Here is a 27823-nt window from a genome sequence, read left to right as displayed (position 1 = left end):
ATGCTGCTAGCACGGATAAAATCCTTGCTGGGTAAGAATCTGATCAGCTAACGGCGGTTTTCTGGGAAAACATCATCAGCTGTGTGCTGAAGGTGGAGGTTTAATGCCTCGGGCAGCGGGATTGTCTCTGGAGATGCCGTAACAGCCGCTTGGACCAATCACAAAAGGCTTGAAGCTGTTCGGAGATCTCGACGGAGGCCCGGAGCACATCGAAGGTGGTGGAGACGACGGGGAAGGAGGGAGACGGCGACGGAGGAACCTCCTGGCTGATCTGGAGACAGAAGAGATGAGAGAGGTTCAGACAACGAGGCCACAACGAGGCCTTTACCTGCACAATGGAGTGGGATGGGAGCATCACACCTGGACAACAGGAGTCAACAATGACCTGCTTTATATTTATTAAACTTAACTAGAAGTGATGGGTTAAAAATGGGACCATTTTAGTGCATACTGCTTAATTCATTTGAAAATTTAGCTTTTTTTTTTTTGATTGATTGATTGATTGATTGATTCCTTTATTTCGAACATGTAAAAAAACAAAGAAAGACAGAGCAAACAGACAAAAGTGAATAAAGAAGAAAAGAAAAGAAAGAGAAAAAAATAATTAATTAATTAATTAATTAAACAAAAAAATAATCACCTTCTTCAGTGCATGCTGATCTCAGATTACATGAGTGAAAGGGAGTAGGAAGAAGTGTAAACTTATTAAACCCTACCCCTAAAGTACTATTACAGTTTTATCGAGAAAAAAAAAAATAATAAAACAACAACAACAAAAAGCAAAAACTCATGACTGAAACATTATGATTCATCTTCAACTTGTACATGATCCGTACATTCAGCAATTACGATAAATAACTTTCACAAAAACACACCCAAATACCTATTAGTCATGGCTTTTTCATAATTAGTTTTATTGTTTTCATCTTTTTTTAAAATCATTTTGTCCATTTCCTGCTTCAACTTTCCATTTCCAGGTTACTGTTCCATAACAACTTTTTAAAATTTCTTTAGCAAATTTTCCTTTTTACCGATTATACGATTCTAACTTGTGCTGGAATAAAAAGAAATGCATTGGCCGTTCCAGACAGCCTTCTCACCTGGTGAAGAGACGCATTAACGAGGTTGGAAAGCTGCGGGAGGCGAGTGCAGACGGCCTCGGCTGACCAGGACAAACCGACGTCTTCTTTGGCTGTTTTCAACCAGTCAACGTGAAGTCTGAAGGACTGAGTGTACACATACAGCTGAGAGAGGGACTCGTTCACCTGTGGAGACATTACAGGCAGGGGGAGTATTAATTTACCTGCTGCTTATGTTCTTACCTGATGTACACTCACTGCAGAAACACAGCGTTTGGAGAAACTTCACCTTCAGAGAGCTGAAATATCCAGCGTCGTGTTGTATATGAGGAAGACTGCTGAGTCCGTGTTCCACTCCTGCAAAGTTTAAGAGCTCGTCGTCTGTCTGTTGGGAACATGACGAGAAGTGAAGGTTACTTTAAAAACAAAATTATATTTCAAAGATGTTACTGGAGTCTTAAAAATGTTGAAAAAAGGGTGAAAAATTCCACCTTAAATGATCAATTCGGATAAAACATTCAGCTCACCTCTCACCGCCATTTGTCTATATGAGATTTATATGGACTAAAATTTATATGCGGACAATTATATAATTAAATGTTATTAAAATATACTGTACATTCTGTTACTAAACAGGCAATAAACGTCTATTTATAGCAACAGTTAGTGATTTCTGTCTGTTTATCGGTATCTGTATTGATCTGTTCGTTTGTTTAGTGTTCCTTATTGTAAAAGCTGTTTATCTGTTCTGACATTACAGCAGTGAAAGTTAAATTATGGTAATTTTCTACCTGATGGGAAACATTATTATATGAGAAGTTTGCACAAATCCCAGTGAAATCTTACCAAGTCATGGAGCCTTTCGGACAAGCTCATCAGCCTCTCCACCTGAGGCATCATGGCTCCAAACATGCCGCAGAGCGACGGACTGCTGGCGGGACGAGACGACGAATGGACAAACAGCTCAGCCAGCAGCAGCAGGTGGAGGAGACAAGGGGCGGAGTCATGGATCACTGAAAAGACAAGAGAAGGTGTGAGTGCTTCTGTATTTGCATGCGTTTTCTCTACTCAGGGCCACCGTAGCTCGAACCTGTGGGTAACCAGCCCTGCACCTTGCAGCTCCCCGTCCACAGGGAAGCAGGTGATGAACCCTCAGCTGGTCGCTCGCTGCGCTTACAGCTGCACTCACAACCACACAGACAGCCCAGTAACAGGTGGCTACTGGGCTGCGTTCGCTTCCAGCAGATAGCAGCTCACATTGTTCTCCCTCCTCCTGACCTGGACCTGGTGTGTGCGTGTGTGAATCATTGAGAAAACAACAAAGCTGCACATGTCATGCAACAGTAAGCCAGAGGCAGCTGTGCTCTGCTTTTGTCTGCGAGTAAAGAAACAATAAGGCATTTATCTGACATCCTCGACTGGTTACCGAGAAGCAGCCGCAACACAACAAGACAACAAGCTGTTCACATTTTCACAGGTTCACCCTTCAAACTCTGATAAAAATGCCTTTTATTTCAGCATCATTAGCATCAGATAGACGCCGCATCCTGTAATCCAGACGTGAACAGTCATTCAAAGACTCAGATTAGAGCAGCAGCTCAGGCTCGAGGTGAAAGCTCTGTGGTGTGGATGGAGGTTCAGACACCGAAATAGGTCAGATGCGTATTTACGGTTATCTTATCAGTGGCTGAGTGTGATGGGAGGAAATCTGTCTGCAGGCCCATCAGTTGTTTTGTTTCTGGGAAACATTTAAACACAAGGTTAAAAGGTTAGAGGACAGTTCACATATGCAACATAATCTGTTATCTTTTGGCGTAGATATTTTTTATGTCTTAACTCGTCTTGGTTGATGACTCATGTTTATGAGATAAATTGTGGTCCTGCGAATTATCACTGCAGGAAAATCAGATCAGTGTTAGCTGCAACAATGAAGAGAAGAAATAAAGGCAAGCTGTAAAATTATTGGCTACGCAGTCTGTTGCATTACAGGTTGCTGCACTTGTATTCCTGCTGTCATGATTAGGATTATTAATTTAACTGTGAGGGTTCAAGCTTTGATGTTCCTGGATTCAGATCTCAGCTTCAACAAGGTGACGAAGACTTCAGCGAAAGTACGACGAATCAAAAAGACGCTGAAAAACTGATTCATGGCTTTATTTAACGCACTGAAGAGAAGCACTGAGCGTCTTCAGCTCATTCAAAACTCTGCAGACCAACCAGAACCACGAGGACAAAGCACTTCAGTCCAGTTTTAGCTGCTCTGCACTGGCTTCCTGTAACATTTAGTTTACAGTACAAAGCTGTTAATGGGCTAGCATCAAGCTAATCGCTAACTCCCTTGTTCACTGTTTGCCCTCAGGAACTTTACAAAAACACTTGCTCACTTTGAATGAATAACCCTCAGCCTTTGACGACCCCCTGTTTTATAAATGCATCACAGAATCACAACAGTTGTCTCTTTGTCTGAACTCCTCTGTGGTTTGCTTTGCTTTCTTAACCAATGATCATCTCCATTCAAGGAAATCAAGATCATTTCACGTCTGTAAGCAACTTCAAAAAATCCCATAACCCCGGCCAACAAAGAAGCGAGCTGTGCGCTGCTGTGAGGTCACGGTAAAGGAATGAGAGGTATGCCGTGGGTTTTTTTTTTCTTCCCAGCCTGCTCTGGGCCTCCTGTTGGAAAAGGGGGGGGCCGTGACTCAGATCAATCTGTGTGGTGACATCAGCAGCAGACGCCTCAGGCTGCACTCTTTAGAGAGAAAACATCCACTTTACTGAGAGAGTCTCACACTTTAAACACTTTTACTGCCGTTCACACACTCACAGCAGCAATTACGCTCTGTTTATTTAAAAGGTCAAAGGTCACTGTGCCGAAAGTCCAGTCCGCTTCTTGTAGTTTCATCTGTTCTTGACTTTATTTGAGCTAAAAACTTTAGTCAGCCTTTAGTGAAGTGGAGTCTTAATGAAGCTGTAATGACCCTTCATTGTTTCATTCTTACCTCCGATTTGTGCTTATATATATGATGAGTTTACGTTTAACTATGCATAAATTATTTTTAATTGGACTAAAATTCCTATAGAACACAAGTTCATAATTGATGTCTTTTAATTATCAGTGAGTTATCATTATGTAGTTATTCAGATCTCAGGAACAGGTCACAGTCATGCAGATTCCTATAAAAAAAACCCTCACATATGGGGGCACCTGTAGCTTCAGTTCCAACCTGTGTGGCCTTTAGCTGCAGGTCGCCCCCCCATCTCTCTCTGTCTGTCTTATCAAATGAAGCCTAGAAGATCAACATACAGTACACTTCTTTACAACTATTCATAAAAGCATGTAATCAGTAAGGCCTTCTTTAAAGGAACAGCAGTGATCCAAGTGATCTGGAGCCTGTGCACGGTGGCGGACTCCGCCATTGACAATGACCCTTTATAGATACAGAGGTAATTACAGAATCTTAATGTAATGACAGGCTTTTGCTGAAAAATGCAGACTGTGAACACTATTAAAAATGAAGTGTGATTTCATGAAAATATGCAGGATTATGACTTTAACATCTTTGCACAACCTGCATTTTGGTGCCTCAGAGGCTGACACACGCTTTACTTGTTTATTCCTGCATGGGGTCACGTGGCAGCTGCAGAAAACACACAGTACATCTCTGACATTGACTTTCACAGTTTAGTCTGCCTGACTGCATTTCCGCGGCTGGCTGTTGTGGTGAGGTCAGGTGAGGCGAGGTAACATCTGGGAACGAGACCTTTCACTTCTCCTGAATTCTGCTTGATAACGTAAAAAAACTGTGGTTTAACTGAGCCAGTCAGATGATTCCTGTAAGCAGCGTTTAAACAGTCCCATTAGAGTCCTAAATGACAGCAAACAGATGTTCTCTCACAGCTTTCTGCCAAATACCAGCTGTTGCATCACAATTCGTCTACATCCAATAACAGGCTTCGTGAGTTTTCAGTCAGCCAAAGACACAAACAGGAAATTTGGAAAAAATGTCAAAAGGCCGTTGGAAAATGACAAAAGAAGACATCAGCAAAACTCCTCTGTCATGCTAGAAAAACATCCCCCAGCAGTGTAGAGTGCAGTCATGTATCTGGCAGCGTAAACAGCTGTGACAGCATTACAACTCAGCGCAGAAGTGCTTAAGAAGCAGAGTGAATTGGCCCTCTCTGATGCATTCAGCAGCTCGTTTCATCAGCTCACTCACGAAACATCAACACACCCCCACACGCACGCAGCGTCTCACTCACTTCCACGGTTTCCGTTCCAGCTCGTCAGACGCTGCGCAGAAACGCTGGAGTTTCCTGTGCTTTCTGACACAGTGAATGCCTCATGTCCTCAGCCAGACCTCTGACTTTCAAGAACTTCCAGTGAACTTCTGAAGAGATGTGAGCAGCGTCTGGCAGGAAGTGCCCTGAACATGCCCTATCAACTTCCTCCAAAATCAACAAGTTCACCAAGAAACTGTTAACTGCCAAGGAACCGGCAAACCACGTGTGAAGGAATCATTTCCTTCAGAGGTAGAACTAAAAGCTGCACTAATCAATAATCAGAAGAACTTTATACAACTTAATAAAGTGATAATATGTCCGTCCCAAAGTGTTTCTGTTATGTTTTTTTTTTCACCTGGTAACAACAAGAGAAAAGACGTCTATGAATCTTTAAACTAGACGATCAGGGATGTGTTTTGGAATATTGGCAAATGCATTGATTATACTGTACATATATAATTTCACATAACTGTTACTGTTTTAAATTACATTATACATATTATAATTATACATAGAAATGCAGAGGGCTGCTTGCACTGTCATTGAAACGATGACCATGATGATTTTTTTATTTTTTTGCTGCAGTTCCGCTTTTGGCCACTGGGGCACACTGGCATCAACACCGACATCCATCATCCATCAGTGTACAGTGAGTGTGCAGATTACATTACAGTAAGTGCTCTGATGATGTGCAATGATGACATCACCGTCTGACCACCTGACTCATGCTGCAACTCTGAGACACACACACACACACACTCACACGCACACACATTTTTATGGCTTCTGTTTTTTGCCCCTCGTCACCAAAGTGTCTTAGTAATTAATTAGTAACCAGCTCGTTGTCTTCGATTTGATAGGAGTGCTGTGTAATGTCAGAGTCAGACAGCTCAATATCAGCCCCATAAAAACACCTGCGGGGGTGACATCACCATCCACACATTCACTCTACAGGAAATAGCCAGAGCCCACTTTCACTGCCCAGTGACCACAATTGGTTCCAGCTTCACTTTCATTTATTTACAGACACAAACTTTCATGCTGTCAGGTGGAACAAAGAAATCCAGGTGCTCCCAAGCACCTGACGACCGCCATGTAAATTGTGACAGCTCTGATTGGTCGGGGTCAACACTTATGACCTCCTAATCTGACACAAAGTCGATTACAGCAGACAAAAACAGTGTATAGTCTGATCCCGGCATGACACCACTTTAATTTGCCCATATTTGTATGATTATAATCTTTTAACATGCTGAAACAACACTGCAAGCAAAGATGTTACTGCTTAACTAAAATAACTCTGATGCTGCAGGACACAATCAAATCGCTGACGGGTTCAAACTACTCAGGGAAACCCCTAACACACACACACACACGCACACAGAGACACACACACAGGATCAGCCAATCACAGCCCAGCCTGATGCCAAACAGCGTGTCACTTGTAAGATTCAAAAGAAACAGTCATATTTGAACACTTTCTCAGCGAACACAAATGTCATATAGTCACTCACTCACTCACTCATTCATTCACTCACTCATTGAGTCCAGACTCGCTCTAAGTCACTCAGGCTAAAAGTAAAAGTAAAGACCACGTGCAGTAAAGCCCCCCTCCTCCGGTCTCTCTCTCTCTCTCACACACACACACTCACACTCTCGCCAACAGTGTCATGAACAAACTTACATTTCATCTTTCTGCTCCCGCTGAAGTAAACAAACCTCTCTGAGTCCAGTGTGTGTACTGTACGTGTGTGTGTTTGTGTGTGTGTGGACAAAATGTAAAAGTTCCCTTTTATAGCACTGAGTATGACACATCACCTGAGTCATCAGCCATCGTCGCCATTCAAGTGTCGACGCCCACGCTGGACAACCCCCCCCCACCACACACACACACACACACACACACACACACACACACTCACACACACACACATACTCTAACCCCCCTCATTTAACATAGCTTCAAATTTCTTTGCTTGTTGAAGTGATTCAAAATGTAGTAAATGATAAAACAATCAGAAAATACTAAATTGAGCAACTCTCCAGTCTCCTCCTCCCCTCTCAGGCTTCATGGCATCACCTCACTTTCTTCTTTAGCTTCACCAAATTTGACTTTACTTTAATAATTTAGTTTTCTGTCTCTTGCTCGCACAGAAAATAAGAACAAGCACAGGAAAAGTAAACGAACTGAAGCCTCAACAAGGAGAAAAGTGACAAGAAGAAGACATTTCTTATCTCTTCTTGTGTTTTTATTTTTCAGGAAATCATGAAATCATGAGGGATAATGAAAAAAGTGTGCAAATGAACTGAAGGCATCCCAGCAGCACAGTCTATTAATAATAAATGAAAGAGAGACGATAAACCGGAGTAAACAACGAGCCTCTTCCTCCTGCCACAGTGAGGTGAAACACCCACAAACACAATGAATATGCTCTTTTCGAGCAGCTAGTGTGTGCTCACAGTTTGGCCTCCTGCAAATATCAATGAATAAAACGGAGCTGAAAACCAGAAACCAAAACTCAAAAAGAGGAAATGTGTTGGCTTAATAACATTTCACTCACTTCTGTTTTTTACGCTCTCACTGCGCTTGCTTTTGTGGAATTTCTCGAGTTTGGCAGAACAGTGATTTTTGCTTTTTTTAACTCACCGGCTTGCTTTCCAAAGAGAAAAGAAGAAACGTCACCAAAAGACAACTTGACCCTTGTTTTCTGGAAATTGAGGTGAAGCTTGCGAAATTCTGCAGAGTTCAGATTTTGCTCTTCAAAGGATTTTTTTGGGTGATGCATTCAGGGTCGCGTCAGTTCCTCCCAGTGAAAGTCATCTCTGTAGCACCACGAGTGGGAAACTTTCAGCTTCAATCATGCATTACCTTTAGTCTGACTGTGGCCTGATTAAAAAGGCTTTAATCGATATATTTATACTGACAGATGATAATGTGAAAACAGTGGGAGTCGCTCATGGTGGTGAATGTACAGAGAAGTATCAGCAGAAACTTCGGCTCTGCTCGGCTTTACGGAGCTTTACAGTGACTCTCAGCTCATTGTTTAGCTGTATGGTCACAATTTCACCATTTTAGTTGCCTTTAAGCACCCTCACAGGGTCGTTTTTGGACACCAAACAGCAGACGGACACACTTAGAGTCTGACTGGTGAACATTTAGCAGTGAAAGAGTCAGATATTACCCTCAGGAGCTGGTGGAGACCAAACACAGAGCATGTCGCTCCATAACTGCTGGATGTGTAAATAAGCAACTGTCTGCTAATATCAACTTAGAAGGTTTTGATACGTCAGTGTTGTGTTCGCAGCTTGTTTCTGCTGCCCCTCGGTGGACAAAAAGTTATTGTTGCAGGTTTAAATAAAAATGGTCACTCTTCTGATATTCTGCGGTCATCTGGTTTAATGTTTGAAGCATTTTAGAAATGATCTGATGTGTGATTATCTCAGAAATGGGTCAGCAACGGAGCTGTTAGCTGTTCAGGAAAACCAAACTTAATCTGAACTCAGCATCTGTGTCCAAACTGCACAGGCATGAAATATACACAAAGGATGTGCTGCATATACTATGATATGAAAAAGTTTAGCCACTTACCATGTTTATGATTATGGGTGAACCTTCAAAGGTAAAATATGGGACATTTCTGCATTTATGTGTAAAAATGACTTGACATATGCCACATGTTGTACTGAGCTGTGTACTTATATTATATCAAATATTTCCAACAACATTCAAACAAAGACAGATTTATAATCTCATCCAAGTAAAAGGTATGTTTCACTCAGTCGTCTGTCAGTGGTGTCAGATCCCCTTTTACTCCCTCTGGCTGCGATAACTTAGCAAGTTAGCTAACATATGCTAATAACATGAATAAAAATAACATGAATAAAACTTTATTACATTACCGCGTCCGTGAACATGATTTCTGAGTCACGCCAGATTCTTCACGACGTCATCAAAATCCGTCTTTTGTTATTGTTGAGATTCAGAGACGGATCCTGTGTGTTTAAACTTGCATTATCTGATTTTTGACCTCTTGGGGGCAGCAGAAACGAGCTGTGAACGCTGGTAAGCATCGATTGCCTGTGACTTTGAAATGACACATGTGACCTTTGAAGAGTGTCAGCAACAGGCCGGTTTGATGAAGGCCGACCTTCGTTGGTCCTGGACCTTCGTCCTCACGGGGTCAGCGTTGAGAAATAGTCGCAGTTTGCTTGGATTTGGCCACCAAAACTACTTGGTAAGGTTTGTGAAAAGATGATCTGTCTCCTGGGTGAAAATCCTGTTTGTTTGACCCAACCATCCTCCTGACCTCCCTCCAGATGTGCTCTTTATGCTACATCACCTGACTTCCTCCTTTGCTTCATTATTACTACAGAAGGACGCCACCTAAAAGTAATGACCTATATGCTTGTTTTTCTGGTGAGGACAGACTCAGTCGCATTACATGGTGAACATATACGCAAATTAGTTAGCTTTAAAGTTGTGCTTGTATCCACCTGACACATGTCAGGCTCATATTCACTCTTCAGTGATTCTGCAGACCGTCTGGAACTTCTTCACCTTTTTAGCTTCTTCTCAGGAGGGTTGTTTTAAAATGTGTGACAGGATGGATTTAACATTAAATTACTGTCCTCACAAAGCCAAACAAGTTGTTTTCCACTGTTTGCAGAGTATTTTGTTTTTACATGGATTGTCCCAAAACCAGCAGTTCAACAGGGAGTAGGAAACTGTTTTCTACACTCAAGTTGCCAATTAATTAAGTTCATTGAGCTAAAATGAAGTGAGTCTAATACAAAAGTCCTGCAACAAATTATTGCTTCACTTGTAGTTTGTGGTGAGTTGTAATGACAAGTGTTTCTAATATATTGTCCACTCAGTTAATATCAATAAGGGGAGGTGTCCACTGGCATTTTTTTTTAACCCAGAAAGTGTGGTATTGATAAACTGCATGTTTCTGTTCACATGTTTGGATTTAGGCTACGATATCTTCATCATCTGAGGCGACTGAATCACTTGGTTGGGGAGAGATCGTGGTTTTGGTTTGGGTCTTTTCGTCTCGCGCTTCAAGTCAACCAAGATCTTTTCCGAACTTGAACCGAGCGCTTTGAACTCTGTAAACACAAACATGTTGAGATGGTTTATATTGTAGGAAAGCTAATAAATGCATTGATATGTTGCAGGTATGTATGTTCCATGTATACATTTTGGATGTAAGTCAACAGTTTGCAGAAACATTTGGTATAATCGTGTCCTGGTCATGTTGATAAAAGCTAGAATCCTGCAGCATCACTTCAAACTCTAACTTTCACTTCTGCAAATGTTTGTATGAACGGAACTTTTTGGAGTCAAAGCAGGTTGAACTTCTGTTCAGTAAGTCACAACTTACCCAGCTTAAGTCACTCTGGATGAGTGTGTTAAAGTAAAAGTAAATGGTGCATCATTATCTTACGCACTTCATTAAATGTTTTGCTTGTGGGTTCAAACTGAATCTGAGGAATGACGTTGCAGAGTTTCCAAGAAACTGCAAGTTTCCTGCTTCTTATGAAATGTCTCTGATAATAAATCCACCCACCAGGATGCAGCCGACTTCATGAGAGCTGCATCCTGAAATGCTCATATATACCACCTCTCCCCTCCACCTGTTCTGGACGCTGCTGTCATCAGGCCGAGTCGGATCGCAGATGGCATCAAACGCCGAAGCGCTGAACTTTGTGCCAGCGAACGTGATGCATCGAACCAGAGGGAAGCACGTCATAACGGCTGCAGTGCTGACTCGCCCGGCCTCCTTTTGTCATCAAAGATACCCATATGGGGTAATGGAGAGACAGTGCGTCTGTCAGGGGGGGCGGAGGGGGGGGCTTGTCCTCAATAGCGGTTTTCACAGACCCACTAATCATTTCCCCAGCCACCCACGTTCCGGATATCTTCTGCTTTTTTATCTGTTCCTCTCTCTCTCTTTTCTGACCTCTGTTCAGTGGAGGAATGTGAGGAATGCAGCAGTGAATGGGCGAGTGGGGGAGGCAGCATGCAAATGACTGACGGATGCAGGTTTCTCCTATTTTTTTCACACAGGCTCTGACATGAATTAACAGAAAGCATTGAAGGTTATTACCGGCAACAAGAGAGCATGCTAAGAAAGAAAAGAAGACCAAACAGTCCGAACATGAAATGATGCGAGCTAACACCTGCACTGAAGCTTTGGCCTCAGCCGTGAAAAGACCCGTTTTGGCGCTCTGCCCCCGGACGCTCTGACACAGATGGACTATTTTTAGGGATCAAACACGGCCGCATGGTTTCAAACACACAGACTAAACTGCCACCAATTTACAGCATCACATTAGGCAGGAATTCGGCATGACAGCCCGATCGCCCCATTGACAATGACTGAAGCGTGAAATCAAAGCAGAAATCCAAGCGGCCGGCGTGTCGGTGCTTCCTGTGGAGTTTCTTGAGGATGTGGGAGCTTGGCGTTCTGTCTGAGACCCCGACATGACTCTGATCTCACCCTCGGTTCTGCTCCAGGGGCCTTGTATCATCATACATGCACCGTTATGTATGCAGCGCTTACTTTTTCCAACCAGGACAGACGTATGTTATGTTTTCACAGCTGCCTGTGTCTGTGACCAAACGTTACAGCAGATCTCTTTTCCCTGATGCTGAGGGGTTGTTAGGGGCAACACACACACACACACATCTGGTGATGGAGGTCAAAAATAGGGACCAGGAGTGACATGTGGCAGGAGATGGATGCTGCTGCATACCAGAGCAGGTGTTTTATCACACGCATTTATATATTTATATATATATTTTAAAAAAAAGCAGTGCAGCGGTAAATTACACAAGATTACGTGTCACCTTCCAGCTTAAAGGTCCTGCAGCTCTCAGCATTTTGTTTTTGCTTCAGTGGAAACTAACGAGGCCAAAGTGACGTCACCATTTTGTTTGTTGTGCAGAAGAGACTTTGAAGCGGCGTGACTGAGGTCGTGTGTGGAAGCAAGCAGAAAGCGGATGCGACGTTAACGTGAGCACAGCTCGCCGTCCATCGTGGTCTGGAGTCCCAAAATGTCCAAAAACTTCAACATCAGTGCGCAGAGAGGAGAATCTGTGAGAGTCTTTAACCGTTTACAGTCTTTATTTCTCTCTTAGATCTTGAACTCATTGGCAGAGACTCGATACAGCAGAAAGTAAAGCAGCTTATTCACACTTTATCATAAATTCCAGTTTCTGGATAATATATTTTTCTAACATGTGATGAGTAACAGGAAATGTGCATTATATGAAAAAATAACTAAACATAAACATGACACAGCCTTCATTTGACGTTGCCAGACGTAAAATCTAGTTAATTTTAAAGCTTTGACATACATTTTAAGCCACTTTAATGAAAACTGCAGCTCATTGCTTCAGGTCCACTTCAGCTGCTGCTGGTTTTTGAAATTTTTGCAGGTTTTCATAGTTGGGGACATCAGGAGGGGGCATCGTCTTAGGCTGCTGAGGCTTGTTGAGAAAATAAAAACACATAAAAAACACACATTAGAGTGACATGAGTCGGTCTGATTCAAATGTATTTATAATGGCCAAAGAATGATGATAATAATAATAACAGTAATAATAATTATTATAATTCCGCAGGACAACCAACACATAAGCAATAATTCTGCTAAAATAAAATGTAAACGTATTTCATCTGCTACTGTTATGAGATTATTAGGAACTGACTGGTCAGCTGGGGGCGCTAATGTTCCAGTCGGATGCAGGAGAAGAAGACGGAACGAGATGAGCGCCGGTCAAATCTCAAACGGTTCAAAATAATCCCACCTGCCCTGCAGTAACCTTTCCCCATCACCTGACCTTCCCCGCCCACCCCCGTCAGCCCAGTCACACCAGCCCTCATTGCTCTCTGCCTGCCTGTTATGACCCTCTGCTCTGTCTCATCTCCACCTGCCTGCTTTTTTATTTATTTATTCATTTATTTATTTATTTTACCAGCCTGAACTCAGAGTTGTGTTTTTGGGTTCAAACCTGTTACTTTACATCTTGCACGTGTCTATTTTTATGCATTGTTTATCCAGATTCCTGTAAATGGAGCATGTTCAGACATATTCAAACATGTTTCAACATGTCTGAACATGACAAACCCCTGATGTCCACAGCAGGACAACCGTTAGCTCGTGGATACCTGGAGCTGGTCATAGTCAGAGGCAACACTGCAGATCCTCAGATCAGCGTACGTGTTTTCCCCCTTCGCCTCAATCTGCTGAGAAAAAGAGTTTTAATTAACACACATCAACATCCTCCTTCTCATTCAGTTCATTCATTACACATTTAAACTGACATCAACAACCCATGTTGGGCATGTTCTCAGTTTGAGTATTTCAGGATGTGAGGGCGGTATTAGACAACAGGACTGAATTTCACCTCTCGGCACTGCAGAAAGAGTGAAAGGGAAGTAAACTACAACCAGGTTTCCTGAAGTGTTAGTGTGCAGAAGGGCATGCCTGGTACAGACGGACATATGAAGCATCAGCAGCCGCGTTTCCATCTACTGTCGGCCTAATTTTAAGCAAAATTTTGAAATGTTGCACAGGGGAAAGCATGGAAAATGAGAATTAGCTGCATTTCCATAAACTCGTTTGAAGCAAATAAACTTGGCTACACAAAGAGCAGTTTTGCCAGAAGGTGGCGGTATAAGCAATATTATGCATGGCTAGAATAAACAGTAGAAGAAGAAGAATGCTGAGCATAATGGAGAAAAGTCTGCAGGAATTTTGTTCTTTTAGTTTTAGTTAGAATTGTTCTTTAATGTCAGAGTATCGGCCATATTTTCATGTAAATGTTGTTGGTGCAACATGTTTTCACTAATTATGGGAATATCGACCAACAACAGCGGAAACAGCTTCTTCTTCTACTTCTTCTTCTTCTTTGGCTTTTATAGCAGAAACAGCTGATCAGCCATGTGAGTTTTGTTCGCTACGTCGGAACTTATTCTGCAAAGGTGTTTCCATCCATAATGCAGAGTGGTCAGTATAACTGATGCATTACATGTGAGCAGTATTTTAATGCTGGAGCTGGTTCAGTTTCAGTTTCTTTGAACTATTTTAAAAATACATGCATCATACGTGCACATGCATCATGTCTTGTGTAGCAGTAGTGGACTAGAGCCACAAAATGGAAAGTAAAAGTAAAGTAAAAGTGCTTCAAAATTGTACAGAAGTGCAGTACTGCCACAACTAGTGTGGGATCAACAGAGTCTTTACTGAGCTTATCTTAAAAGTATGACATATAACTCTGACAGGGGCCTTTCTACTGCATTGTAAGTATTTTTATTTTTGTTACTTCAAGTACATGTTTCTGAAAATACTTTTGCACTTTTACTTTAATGTTAAGTTATGACTGTAGGACGTGTATTTGGAAAGGAGTAATTTTACATTGTGGCATTTCTGCACTGGATGAAAACAACACAAACGTGAGCTGAAAACCTTCAAGATTTTTCAGAGCTTTCAACTGCATCTCATGGTCTTCATCCAACGAACGGAGCCGACGAGCGGAGCGAAAACTGTTGACCTCGATGCTGAAGAGACTGAACGTCCATACTCAAAAACAGCAGTTCTGTCCTGCACCGGTTTATCTCACGTATGCTCAGAGCACATGCAGTGTATGCAGATTTGTCTTTTCAAGCTGCATGTTTTAAAAATGAATTACACCCAAGTTGCTCATTTTGTGAGGGCTGCAGGGGGAAGACCTGTTCACACAAACGATATCGTATGTCGTCCAAAGGTTAGTCATCCTGACTTCCTGCTTCAGTGAGGATGAGGATGTCAGTGAGACGAGACTCTGACTAGACCGTGACGTGCCGAGGATGTCAGAACTCCTTATCAGATGGACTGTAATAGTATTGGAATAATTTTTCACACTGTCTCACGTCTGGCTGCTTGTCAATGACTCTGACGTGAAAAATTTCCTCTTACCTTCAGCCTCCTGGAAAGACTTGGCAGGAGAGGAAAAACAAACAGAGAAGGAATGATAGGAGGGATTTATTGGCAGCCGTAGATTCACTATCAGCACTTATTAATTAGGCTCCACAATCCTGATATGATATTAAGTAAATGCAGATTTTTATGAATACACAGTGATGCCTGCAGTGCTTCAGGCATGTGGGGGAGGTGATGAAACGAGCATGTTATTTATTACCTTTGATACTTGCACACACTCACAACAACAGTGAGGATGTAGAGGACCAGCATCACTGCACATGTGCTGTAGAGAACCGCTGCAGCTGAACTGCTGCTGCCTGAAAAACAGAATGAAAGCTCGACAAAGCAGGTTCAGAGTCAGCAAGTCGAGGAGAAAAAAATAAATCACAACCAGTCGCAGCTATTTGTTGTGTTTTTCCACTTTCTGAGGTCACATATCTTCCCACAAGTTATTTTGCAATCAAGTACTTTTATTGGTGTATTCACTCTCCATCCGCTTGCACTGTTTACTACAGTCAGCCATTTCCCAGAATTCCTTTCTTTTTTCAGAGACAGTGAATACTAGTGCACATCAACCAGCTTGCCGTATTACTCCTGTATTTAAACACACAGTAACTATAATTAAATATTTTATATCAGCTTTGCCTTTTGTTTAATACTGAGTAGAGATGGGATTTATGGCTCTTTGAGAGGAGCCGGATCTTGGTGAGCCGTTCCTTTCAAAGAGCCGCTCAAAAAACTGGCTCATGGCGCAGTATGCACAAGGTGCCATGATGCTATTTGCATATCTAATAAGCACCGCGCTCCTCCCCATGTAACTCAGAAAAAAAAAGAACGGTTCCCAGCTGCAACTCGGTTCCCATCGTTCATGTTAACGAGCCGTTCAAAAGAACCAGTTCGTTCGTGAACGTCACAACACTAATACTGAGCAACGTGACCGTCCACAGCTGCCACCGCAGCGTCCAGCACCGCTTCACTTTGCAGCTTTACTTCACATCACGCTGCTGATGAGGTGAAGTCAATGATGTGAAGCGTCGTGCAGTCGAGGTGAGAGAAGGTAAAGCTACAAAGTTAAGGGAAATGAGGTGATGTTGGGTGGCGTTGAGACATAAAGTAAACTGCGGTGGCTTTACTTTCCTCACCTCACTTTATTTCACTTTATCACTTCATCTCACTCCCCTCACCTCATTTAACATCATGTTATTTTGTGCCTTTCCTCACTTCATTTGATTTCACTTCACTTCAGCTCACTTTTCAGCGACACTTCACCTCCTCTCATTCACCCACAGCTGTAACATCACTTTACTTTGCTTCATAGCTCCGCCTTTCGTCACCTCACTTCACACGACAGCTTCACCTCACCTTCGTTCACTTTTTTGCTTTATGCCACTTCATCTCACTTCACACTATTTTGACGCTTTAATTCGCCTACAGCTACAGCGCCACTTTACTTTATGTTGGAGCTTTATTTCACCCGACATCGCCTTATGCTTACTTCCTAGTTTAAACCTTTCCTCAACCCGCTTCACTTCACAGCTTCACCTCAACTTCCTTGACTTTTCGGCTGTACCTCACCTCGCTGTCCTTAACTTAAATATAAATGTAGCTTAACTTCAGCCTACCTCACTTAAGCTCTATGTTTGACTTCCTCTTCATCCCTTTTCCCACTTCATTTCACTTTACTTCGAAGCTTTAGTTCATAGCTTTATGTCGCATCACATTATTGACAAGAATTACCATCAAAAAACAAACAAATAAAACCAAACCCGTCTCTGAGGCTTGTTGTTCTGTGTTCTATTGTAGATTTTCCATTGTTTACATTCCCTCATCAGCTGGAGGTGAATCATCGTCCAATGAATTGGATTTCACTTATGAATCATTGTTACTGTCGATGAATCATAAGTCAAGACAGCTCGAGGAAGTGCAGCATGACATAGCGTTATAGACGAGAATGAATAATTCGTCTCTGATGTGCTACCTGTCGTGGCGTTGACCTCCAGAGTCACCGGTCCGGACCTCTGAGAGCCCCTCTTGGACAGAGCTTCACACAGATACGCCCCGCTGTCCCCCTGATCGACCTTCAGGACCAGAATTTGTCCTTCACCCCTCTTAGTCAACTGTAATAATAATAATAATACACTTTATTTCAAAGCGCCTTTCAGAACACTCTACAGAGCGGGTAAAACACAAATAACACAGGATAAATACAAGCACAGTAATTAAAACCCAACAAGTAAAAACATCTACAAGGAGCGACTGAAAGCTCTGCTCCCCATGGTGCTGAGACGGTGGAGAGAGGAGGATGATCTGAGGGAACGAGAGGGGGTGGCTATGGAGAGGAGGTCATAGAGATATGGGGGGGCAAGGTTGTGGATAGCCTTAAATGTATACAGTAGGATTTTGAAAGTGATTCTGTATTTAACCGGGAGCCAATGGAGCTGCTGAAGGACGGGGGTAATATGGTGAGAGGAGGGGGTCTTGGTGATGATGCGGGCTGCAGAGTTTTGAACCAGTTGAAGTTTATGGAGGGACTTGTGAGGGACACCGAAAAGGAGTGAATTACAGTAATCAAGACGGGAAGTGACGAGGCTGTGGACCAGGATAGCAGCGGTGTGAGGGGGGAGAGAGGGACGGAGACGGTTGATGTTGCGTAGATGAAAGTAGGCAGACCGGGTAATGTTGTGGATGTGAGAGTGGAAAGATAGTGAGCTATCGAGGATGACACCCAGACTCGTAACCTGAGGGGAGGGGGACACTGTGGAGCTGTCAAAATCGAGGAAGAAACTGTCAGTTTTGGATAGTGATGCTTTTGTGCCAACTGTGACGAGAAAGAGGTGATACAGTAAATTCTGTGGTTAGAGTAAAGAAAGGGAAATAAACACTGTCTTAATCCAGCAAGAGAAAAAGTGTGTTTGCTGATGACATGTCAGGTGGATTTTTAGGTTTCTGGGATTGTAAGAAAGGAGAGAATCTGGTTTTCATACTGCCTACCGAATGGGACATGGTCTCCAAAATCTAGTTATCTCTCATTATAGTACATGCATACCCTTAAAGTACAGCCAGTTTCTACATTACAAGAAATCAAACTTAACAATAAAACACTACATGGACAAAAGTATGTGGACAGTACACCCATATGTGGGTCATTCCAGAGCCATGGACATTAATCTGCAGCTAGAACAATCTCCACTCCATCTCCTCACTGTACATATACTTTTGGCCACATAGAGGACAGAACAGTACAGTAATACATATTTCCTGAAATGTCATACACATTTAAAAAATAACTGCACACACACACAAAACAAATAAACAGAAGCCAAATAAAGTCGAGTAGATTCAATCTGTAGATCAAACCTGTCCATTGTCGGCTCTGTACCAGGTGTAGAAGCTCACGGGGGGGTTGGCATCACTTGAACATGTAATCGTCACAGTGCGACCCTCCGACACAGGACCAGACGTGCTGAGTGTCGCCACGGTGAATCTGGGACCGTCTGTGGGAAAGCCGACAGTGATGTCTGGTGTTAAAACGGCCAAAACGACAAGCAGACGTTTAGCGATGCGGTTCTAAAGCATGTGTGGAGAATATTTTGGAAGGTCATTTTAAGAACGTTCCCCTGAGGTTCCCTCCTGGTCGCCTTCCAGGTAACTCTCCCACAATGTGCAAAGAATGTGTGGAAATGTTTTTGTTCAACCAATCTTCCCAGAATGTTCTGGGAACATAATAACTTTTAACATCTAGTTGTGGAGGAACATACAATAATAAGTAATGTTCCTGTGATGTTTTGCTAGCAGGGGTGCACAGTGCCACACTGTGATATCTGCACTTTTACTCAAGCAAGAGATCTGAGAGCTTCTTCCACTTCTATCACAATCACACAGCACCAGTGTCTGCAGGACCGTAACAATAGCAGCTTTTACTGCAGCGGTTCATGACACTTCCTTCAGCACCAAGTTAAGACAAGTTCAGCTCTTCAAACACTGACTGGTTAGAGAAACGTTTCCGTCCGCGAGAAAAAATTCCCTTCAGTCAGTCAGACGAAGTCATGTTGAAACAAGTCAACGGTAATCTCAAACTGCATTCTGCTGTGTCTAACAGTCATGAGCTGAAAGGGCCATAAATCAGCGTCAGTGCATCCTTTATTATGAAGGAGGAAGGAAGAAAGAAGAACGTGTGTCACTGAATCAATGAAGGAAGGAAAGCATCAGTAAATCAACCAGTCAGTCATTAATGTCTGAGTATTAAGTTGTTTAAAAGTTAGATGTGGTTTAAAGTGTTACTTCAGTAATTCCTTCAGTGATGCACCGCTGGATTCAGTCTTTTCTACAAATGTATTGTGGAAATACTCCGTTCTTTTGGTGTAATGCAGCAGTTCCCAAACTTTTCTGATCTGTGTCCCTACACTGATTTTCTCTTGTCAGATTGTTTTATTTGAATAATTTTACAACCCAGAGGAGAAATCTGTTGACTGTTTCACAGAAAAACAGCAATGATTTAAAGGATAGTCTGAAAAGTTTTGTTTGACGGGATATGTTTTTGAGTCTTTGTTATTTCATAAATTTTCACGTGATCAGCGATGGAAGAAATACTCAGACCTGTCACTGAAGTAAAAGTACCAAATACTCCATTACAAGTAAATCTTCATTCAAAATCCTACTTAAAAGTGAAAAAAAAACAAAACCTCCTTAAAAATACCAAAACTTCTGTGAAAAAAAGCACCTGTGACTGATATATTATAATTATCCTCTCTGTCATTTTAAGATTTTCAATACTGATGCATCACTGGGTAAGTAGCATTTTACAGTTACTGTTACTTTATTTACTCAACAGTCTGCTAGTTTAGTCCAGTGGTTCCCAACCTGGGGTTCATGCCCCCCCAAAGGGTCACAAAACATGACATGATTAATGGACAAACTAACGGATCGAGACAGCAACAAGCGGCCACAAGCGAGGTAAAATGACTGTTTTTGTCAAAGGAGTCTGGTTTGAACTGAAGCTTATCAACATCTCCAGTTCTGGTCAGAGAGGGATGTCTGCCAGCAAGGTATAATCATGTTTAATGCGAAACTTAAATCTTAAAAGTGAGTATTTACTATATCAGTCCAATAAATGTAGAAAGGTTTCAGAGAGGTGTTTGAACTCTAACAAACCTCTTTTATTTTTAGACAATTTAAAGAAGCTTTTACTCATTTTTATTCGAACAGATTGTGATATCAGGGCTCTTCTTGTACTTCTACCTCAGCAGAGGTCATGTGTGGTCCACCTCTGCATGCTTCATATTAATACACACAAACACTGAGCGTCTCACACTGGACTTTGAGTCTCTGAGTCGCCGTGGACGGCTCGGTGCTGCCCCCTTCTGTCAGCGGGTAGGAGACAGAACAGGCGACGCGCTGGTCGTGATGTTCGGCTGAGGCGAAGAAGGACAGTGTGGACTTCATGATCATCTGTTCGTCTGCACTCTGCTTTTGCAAAAGAAACAGGAAACACTGCATTTATAAAATAAAACACAGCAATTATCCGCAACAATTTCTTTCAGAAAATATGGCAAAATGCATCCCAAACTTTTAACAAGTGTTATGTCTCGTCAAGTCTGTTAATGTGTTTTGTTCACGAGCGTCATGTCTTGTCTTGCACTTCCTGTTTTATTGTGAAACCTAACTCTCCTCTCGTTTCAGGCCCTTGACTTCCCGGTGTGTTTCCCGCCTGTGTGATTGTCTACCCCGCCCTAATTGTCTCCACCTGTTCATTGTTACCTCGTGTATATATAGTCCGCGTCTCCCTTTGTCCTGTGCCAGATTGTCTCGTGCCATGTCTTGTACTGCCTTGCTGTCTAGCTTTCTTGATCCTTGTCTCCTGAGTACCTAGTAAGTCTTGTTAGTAGTATTGAGTCATATCTTTTGTTGTTACTTTTCCTCTGAGTTTAAGTTTTGCCTTGCGCCTTTTGTTTGATACTTTTCTCGTAGTCTATTGCCAAATTAGTTTGCTATTTTTCCATTTTGATCCTTTTGTTTTGCGCTTTTGTTTGTACTTTGATTATCTTCCCTTGTTTTGTTATATCATCCTGAGCAATTTAAGTTAATAAATTATTCTTATTTTGAAACCTTTCGCTGCTGTGTGGTTCTGCATTTTTTGAGTCCTGACATCTCGTGCCTCCGGGCTTGTCAACAAGTACATAACAGAGTACAAAGTGAGCAAAATATCTGCAAAATGTAAAAATATTTTTTTTCACAATGCAGATTATTTTGCTCTTTTGATATCAGTAATATCTCACTCATGTAAAACAGCAGTGGAGCTCTTTTTATATATCTATAATAATGCATCATAATTCATCAACACAATTCTGTGTTGGTTGTAAAAGTAAGTAAAGAAGTGTAACATTTCCTTTCTAAATGTTGTGGAGTAGAAGTATAAAGTAAGATAATTAGAAACTACTCAAACAATAAAGCATTTATTAGCATTACTCTGTATTTGCTTATTGTAAAGAAATCCCTACGAAAAGACCAAAACCATCAGTCAGCTGAATGAGTATCATGTGTGTCCAAAATCTGACACATTTTATTCCTCTTCCACAAAAATGTCTTCTTATACAAGAGAGACACACTGTCCTGCATTTCATTATTAATCCGCAGCTGAAAATAGTCCCCGACAAACGCAGCTTTTCCTCAAGCGGCGTTTGCAAATAGCTGCAGTGACGAGCTGTTTCAGGAAACGGTTTATCTCTTTTAAAATCAAATAATATATGTGTGACCAGTTTTTAAAGATTTATGACCTCAGCAGCGAACAGTCGGCTGAATAACCTCAGCTTTATCCTTTAAGTACAACGCTAGAGTAGCCGACAGTGTGGTGCTCACTGTGTCCACCAGAACGAATAAGCGATGCATCACCTGCTGCATTTGTGTCAGCTCCTCCCAGGAGTTGTCCCGGGGGAACCAGGTGATGGAGGGGGGCAGGAAGGAGCAGGGAACTGGGACTGTACATTGCAGCTTCATCAGGGCTCCCTCTGACACCAGACGCTCAGAGGTCAGCGTGGGAGCATCCGGGGCTGTCGAGCAGAAAACAGTTGAAAATAAAAGAGATGAATAACACACAGTCAGAGGACAGGGAGCCACATTAGTGTCATTGGATTTGTGTTTGTGGCCACTTGAAAAAGAGCTAAATACACTGCGACTCCAGAAAACACAGTCAAATAGACAAAAGACCGTCATCAATTTGAAAGCTTTTTAAAGTTTGCTGCATTTTGTTTGCGTGAACTGACAGAAAAATACCTTTTAACAAGACCAACAGCAATGCTTTGAGCTAAATGCTAAAGTCAGCATGCTAACGTTGACAGCACTGGCATGCAATGTTATATGGTTAGCATGGCCTTAGTGGCACTTGCTAGCATGCTCACTTGCTGATTTACTTTAAACACAAAGTGCAATCGAAGCTGACGTGAATGTGAGTCATTTCGCAGGTGTTTGGTTTCTGACGTTTCTCTGTCACCAAACACTCAAACACACCCCGAAGATTTAACAACAGACTTAAGGTTTGATATTTGTACAACTGAATTTGAAAGAGAAGGACCACAAGTTGCCATTTGTGCCTCTGACCACTTCGCCCATTTGTACCTGACCGGGCAGTAATGCGGACTCCGTTGCTGAAAGAGAACCTGAGGCTTTCTGTGCACTCCAGCCTGTAGAAGTAGTCGTCGCTGTGGTCCTCCAGGAAGCTGTGGAACGCTGTAGTGCAGTTCTTCTTCGTTAAGTCCCCGATTACATTCCCCTGAAAGAGTTTTGACAACGATTAGCACAAAACTTTAAATTCCTGTGAAGATCAGAAGTTTCCGAAGACACCAAACAGGTTCAGCTTTAAAGAAACGGGTACAGAATGATGCACAGGTGCTGATGATGATGAGGATGATGTGGACCACAGACTCATGACAGCTCATTTCCTGTTTAAACACTTCAAGCCTGCAGACAGTAACACGGGACAGTAACTGCTTGTGACTCTCACAATGTGCAACAAGCAGCTACATGAGTATCTTGCATCTGCAAACATCTGAAATACATTTGAATTATTCTCTTAATGCATCAGGTTCCAAACCTGGCGAAGATGCATGGAGAGGGTCGGAAAGGGTTGCTGGGATAAGAAAGACAATACTCCACACAAAGTTATTTTTGACTGAAAATCTTACTGCTTCTGGCTTCTAAAAATCCTCCAATTGGATCAATCTGAGGGGGAAACCAAACTAAATCCAAATACTGTGAAGCTGAGTCACTTTGCTGAACTTTAAGGAGTCACAAGCAAAAATCTGTGTTTCATGCGATGCATTCGACAGGATGACAGAAGTCTGTATTTTACTGACATTAGCCCCCGAGTTCGATCTCAAGGATCTGCATTTACACATTTGCAACTCATTTTTGATCAAGTCACAGATGCCTTGTGGCTGCAGTGTGGTTGATCTGTTGACTGTGTAACAGGCGGACGGAGCAATATGGATGGACGTAAATGCAGACAAAGGCAGGTGGATGGGATCGCTTCAGTCATTTAATCTGGCAAAGGGACAAAGGACGCAGAGCAGTTCACGCAGCGAGTGGCTGATGATGGAATGAGTGGCAGGTGAGGAGATGAGCCCAGGCCACTGCAGAGCAAATGAGGGAAGTGAGAACAGGTGTGCGGTTGGGTGGGGCAGCCAGGTGAGGGGCTGAGGTAAAGATGGGATTTATGGCTCTTTGAGGGGAGCCGGATCTTGGTGAGCCATTCCTTTCAAAGAGCCGTTCAAAAAACTGGCCCATTTGGCTCATTTTTATATTTATTAAGTTTTAAGAAGGCAGTCTGGCCTTAACTCATTTTATCCTGGAAATAACCACTGGGAGGAATGAATTTAGATATCCCACCAATATGAGATTAAATTATTCTGAAATATTGATTATAACCTTATTTGACATTAGATGTGGATTAGATTTTAAAGTCTGATCTGGATTAATTGTAAATATTCCACAGGGTGGCGCCACATCACTCTGCTTTGACAGTGCTTTGCTTTTTTTTTTTTTTGTTACTGGCGCACTCACGTGAAGGCAGCGTGCACAAGGTGGATATTAGATATTTGCATATCTAATAAGCAGCGTGCAGCTGGGCAGCCTCCTCCCCATGTAACCCAGAAAAAAAAAAAAGAATGGTTCCCAGCTGCGACTCGGTTCCCATCGTTCATGTTAACGAGCCGTTCAAAAGAACCAGTTCGTTCGTGAACGTCACAACACCAGGCTGAGGCACTGGCTGGAGAGGAGGAACGGGGAGGCAGGCTGATGTTCAACATATGAGTGTTCAAATCGATCCACATGAGACTAATAATATCACATGACCTCTGCAGGTAATTTGTGCTGGATTTCTGCATTTATTCCAGATTGCTAAAGGCCCCCAGTTAATATTAGTCTCCTGCAAATAGCTCTTAAGACTAGTTTAAGGTTTTACATCCTGTTCTGCTGCATGTCTGCTTGTCTGATTGTGTTTTATACTTTTACAGGTTTATGCATTCAGGCTTCGTTTAAAGCCCCTCCCTATGCTGGTAGAAAATGAGACTTTCTTCATGCCACCACTAGGAGCAGCAATGTAAGACTTTCAAACAGCGACACACGGCAACTTTAATGTCTGTGATCAAGTTGGAGAGTAGCTTCATGGTCAACCAACCTTTATGGTGCGTGCAGTGAAGACGGAAGGACCGGAAATGCTTCCTTTCTTCCAAACACCCTTATTGGTGCAGTTTAGGACATTTCTTTCTTCACTGTTGGGGACCTCGAAGTGACATGGGATGGTGACACAGGAGCCACTGATGGCCACAATTGTTCGGGGCAGCGTCAGATCCCAGGTTTTACAAAAGACACCTGGAGGAGCCAAATACAAGACTTCAAAAGACAGATTTATCCAGATGAGGTGATGTAACACACAAACAAACAGAAACCATACTTCCACCTCTTGAAATATCTCTTACATGTGCAATCAGGGAACTACTGACCTTGCATCAGAGCAACGAGCAAAGCGACAACAGCCGGACCAACACCCATCTCAGCTGGATGAGATGAAGGTGAACAACATTTAGACAACAACAAAACAAACACAAGAAACAAAGAGAAAATAAGTACATCATTTACATGCAATGAAAGAAAATTACTTTACCCAAAGGGAAATCTGTTCTGATCAGTGAGTAAAATCACACACAACCGTTTGTGGGTGCTGGAATCTAATGTAACCTATAACAAGAAGACAAAGAAACTGATGCTCTCACTCTGCCAACATGGAAATTTTGTGTATTTCCATACAGCCAATGCAAACTTTTAGAAGTGAAATATAAAAGCCAGGCTGAGATGTGAGAGACACTGTATAACATTTTTAAGAACGATCCAAAAAACAGCAACTCATTTCCCAGATGAAACAGCATTTTTCTTAACATCTCGACTTAATCAGCAGATATTTAAGTTTAGCAGTAAGGAAATATTAAAGCTAGATAAGTAGTGATTTAGAAAAACCTAATTGCCACTTTTTACTGATGCAAATGTTGTCCTGTGATTTAAGACTACACACTCACATACACACATTCCCAAACTGTATCCCTACCTGTCAAACGATTATGAGCAGTTCATCCAAAGCAGACTTCTGTGTGTTTGTGTACGTTAGCGCGCTGAAAGAGGAATGAACATGTAAAAAAGGAAGCGACGGAGGTCTGTCAAAGCAGGGAGACTTTGTGTCTGTGGTGAAATCTTGACTGTGGGTGTCTGCCGATCAAACGTGACACGAAATGTGAAAGGAAATATTCTGCAATGCATGTTGTCACAGTTGAAGGCACCGTTCTACCCAGATTTTAATTTTCTAACTTGGATTTAGTTGCATCAAGCCAAACAGATCTTTGTGTTTTGCCCTGGTTTTGAGATGACTGCAGGGAGTATTTTATTGTTATTATTTTGAACACTGTAAATGTGTCGTAATCATTGTAGGATTTGGCCTAGTGGTGGCTGAAGGAGACATGGAGTCAAAAATCTCTGCCTGGTGTTTGTTTTATTGCTGCCAGCAGCCAACTGCAGGTGCAGGTGTGAAGTGTTGAGAATAAATAAATAAATACAACAAGAAAAACTCAATATACAAAACTCTTTAAATTATCTCAAGGTAACTCATGCAAAATAAACACACAGCCCCATGAAGACCCTCTACCCATGCCTTTAGACTTGAATCCTCCCAGGAGACAAGACACTATTAATGGAAATCAATCAACCACCATGTGTAAAATTTGGATATAAAAACGTTTCTGTGCATATCAGCACATCGCTCAATCTATCCTGACACAGCAATATCACAGTAACATGATTATTTAAGGCTCACAGAAGCGCATTTCTTCACCAGCCCCGCTGTAGCGGCTGACATATGGTACATTCTGGATTCCCCTTCAATAAATGACTTTGGACTGTTCCACTTCCGGTTTGACAGTCGGAGGAGGAAAAGCTGCTTGAACGCAACAGTAGATTCAAAAAGACAAACAAACCCTTCATACCAAATGAATATTTAATAAATATCCTCGGAGTTGAATAATGTGTTTCTTGATGCTAATTTCCTACACCTGGTTATGATTTCTGTTATGCATAGATCGGCACGCTGAAACAATTTAATTGTTTGCTAATGCTAGCTTACCACGCTAACGCATTTGCTAATGCAGACCTTAAGTGTCAGTGAAATGAGCTGGGGAAGCAGGTTAATGTGGATGCCAGGGTGTATGTGGGCATTTTTAAACTAAACCCAGTCAATGCAAACTGGAACAATCTTTCTAATTTATGAAAAAAATAACTTCTTGTAATGTTTGAACTCAGACTGTAACTTCCAGACAATAATAAATGAACTTTGATAGAGGTTGCAATCTGCAATTTCCCAGCTTGGGATAAATAAAGTATATCTATCTATCTATCTTAAACAGCCAGTCAGCAGCGGTGGAAGAAATACTCGCTTCCGTAAAAGTACAACAGGCTACCACAGTTTCAAAATACTCCATAACAAGTAAATGTTCTGTGTCTGAAACCCTAGGATTATATGCACTTAAAGTATCAAAAGTAAAAGTACTCACTAAGCAGTTAAATGTTCCCTGCGACAGGTATTAGGCATTACATGATCAGATTGTTAATGCTGATGCATCAATGTGAATGCAGCATTTTAGTGAGGAACTCATTTTAACTACTGTACAGTTCAGTCCAGTGGTTTCAAACTTAGGGGTCGACCCCCTCCAAATGATCCAATTTTGAGGGTTGTGAAATGATTAATGGGAAAGTCCTGATTCACAAATTTTTCACTCTTAATCTAATCTAAGAGATCTATATCATACAAATGCAGTGGAGGAACAGGCCCTCATGTTTCCCACTGAACTGTGGTAAAGAAGAAGTATAAAGAAGCATGAAATGGAAATACTCAGGTGAAGCGTACCTGAAAATTGCAGCACTAACGAACCAGGTGGCATCAATGAGCTTGATAACGA

General features: G+C 42.0%; 2 protein-coding genes across 3 annotated transcripts; both read right to left on the bottom strand.

Moving 5' to 3' along the window:
• Positions 1 to 100: 100 nt before the first annotated feature.
• On the bottom strand, positions 101 to 7108 carry il11b (interleukin 11b). The gene is made up of 5 exons (XM_041956053.1): positions 7045 to 7108; positions 1926 to 2092; positions 1369 to 1464; positions 1101 to 1265; positions 101 to 271 (listed from the first exon to the last, which is right to left on the bottom strand). The coding sequence occupies exons 1-5, from the start codon at positions 7049 to 7051 to the stop codon at positions 101 to 103; spliced, it is 606 nt and encodes a 201-aa protein (XP_041811987.1). The 5' UTR covers positions 7052 to 7108.
• Positions 7109 to 12484: 5376 nt separating this feature from the next.
• Positions 12485 to 25988, bottom strand: si:ch211-171h4.5 (myelin-associated glycoprotein). Of its 2 annotated transcripts, none has more exons than XM_041955604.1 (12): positions 25927 to 25988; positions 25328 to 25381; positions 25003 to 25196; positions 22944 to 23097; positions 22221 to 22378; positions 20642 to 20795; positions 18690 to 18826; positions 17311 to 17449; positions 15550 to 15649; positions 15327 to 15345; positions 13538 to 13615; positions 12485 to 12855 (listed from the first exon to the last, which is right to left on the bottom strand). In XM_041955604.1, exons 2-12 carry the CDS (start codon positions 25374 to 25376, stop codon positions 12754 to 12756), a joined length of 1284 nt encoding a protein of 427 aa, XP_041811538.1. In that variant the 5' UTR covers positions 25377 to 25381; positions 25927 to 25988; the 3' UTR covers positions 12485 to 12753. The 2 variants fall into 2 exon arrangements, with proteins under 2 accessions (XP_041811538.1, XP_041811539.1); XM_041955605.1 differs by having other exon boundaries at positions 13538 to 13612.
• Between the last annotated feature and the right edge of the window lie 1835 nt (positions 25989 to 27823).

This window comes from Chelmon rostratus, chromosome 16 (genome assembly GCF_017976325.1).
Source record: "Chelmon rostratus isolate fCheRos1 chromosome 16, fCheRos1.pri, whole genome shotgun sequence".
Classification (NCBI taxonomy): domain Eukaryota; kingdom Metazoa; phylum Chordata; class Actinopteri; order Chaetodontiformes; family Chaetodontidae; genus Chelmon; species Chelmon rostratus.
The sequence above is the reverse complement of the archived record's forward strand: the minus strand, read 5'-3'. Positions and strand labels throughout refer to the sequence as shown.

Bases quoted from the DNA above. Each gene is read 5' to 3' on its own strand.
- il11b (XM_041956053.1), bottom strand. The intron at 1,465-1,925 runs GTAAGATTTCAC...TGTTCCCAACAG, and splicing joins CCGAAAGGCTCCATGACTTG to ACAGACGACGAGCTCTTAAA. The intron at 272-1,100 runs GTGAGAAGGCTG...TTCTGTCTCCAG, and splicing joins TTAATGCGTCTCTTCACCAG to ATCAGCCAGGAGGTTCCTCC.
- si:ch211-171h4.5 (XM_041955604.1), bottom strand. From the start codon at position 25,376: ATGGGTGTTGGTCCGGCTGTTGTCGCTTTGCTCGTTGCTCTGATGCAA. The intron at 22,379-22,943 runs GTACAAATGGGC...TCTGCTCGACAG, and splicing joins CCGCATTACTGCCCGGTCAG to CCCCGGATGCTCCCACGCTG. The intron at 12,856-13,537 runs GTATCCACGAGC...TTTCTCAACAAG, and splicing joins CTGACTATGACCAGCTCCAG to CCTCAGCAGCCTAAGACGAT.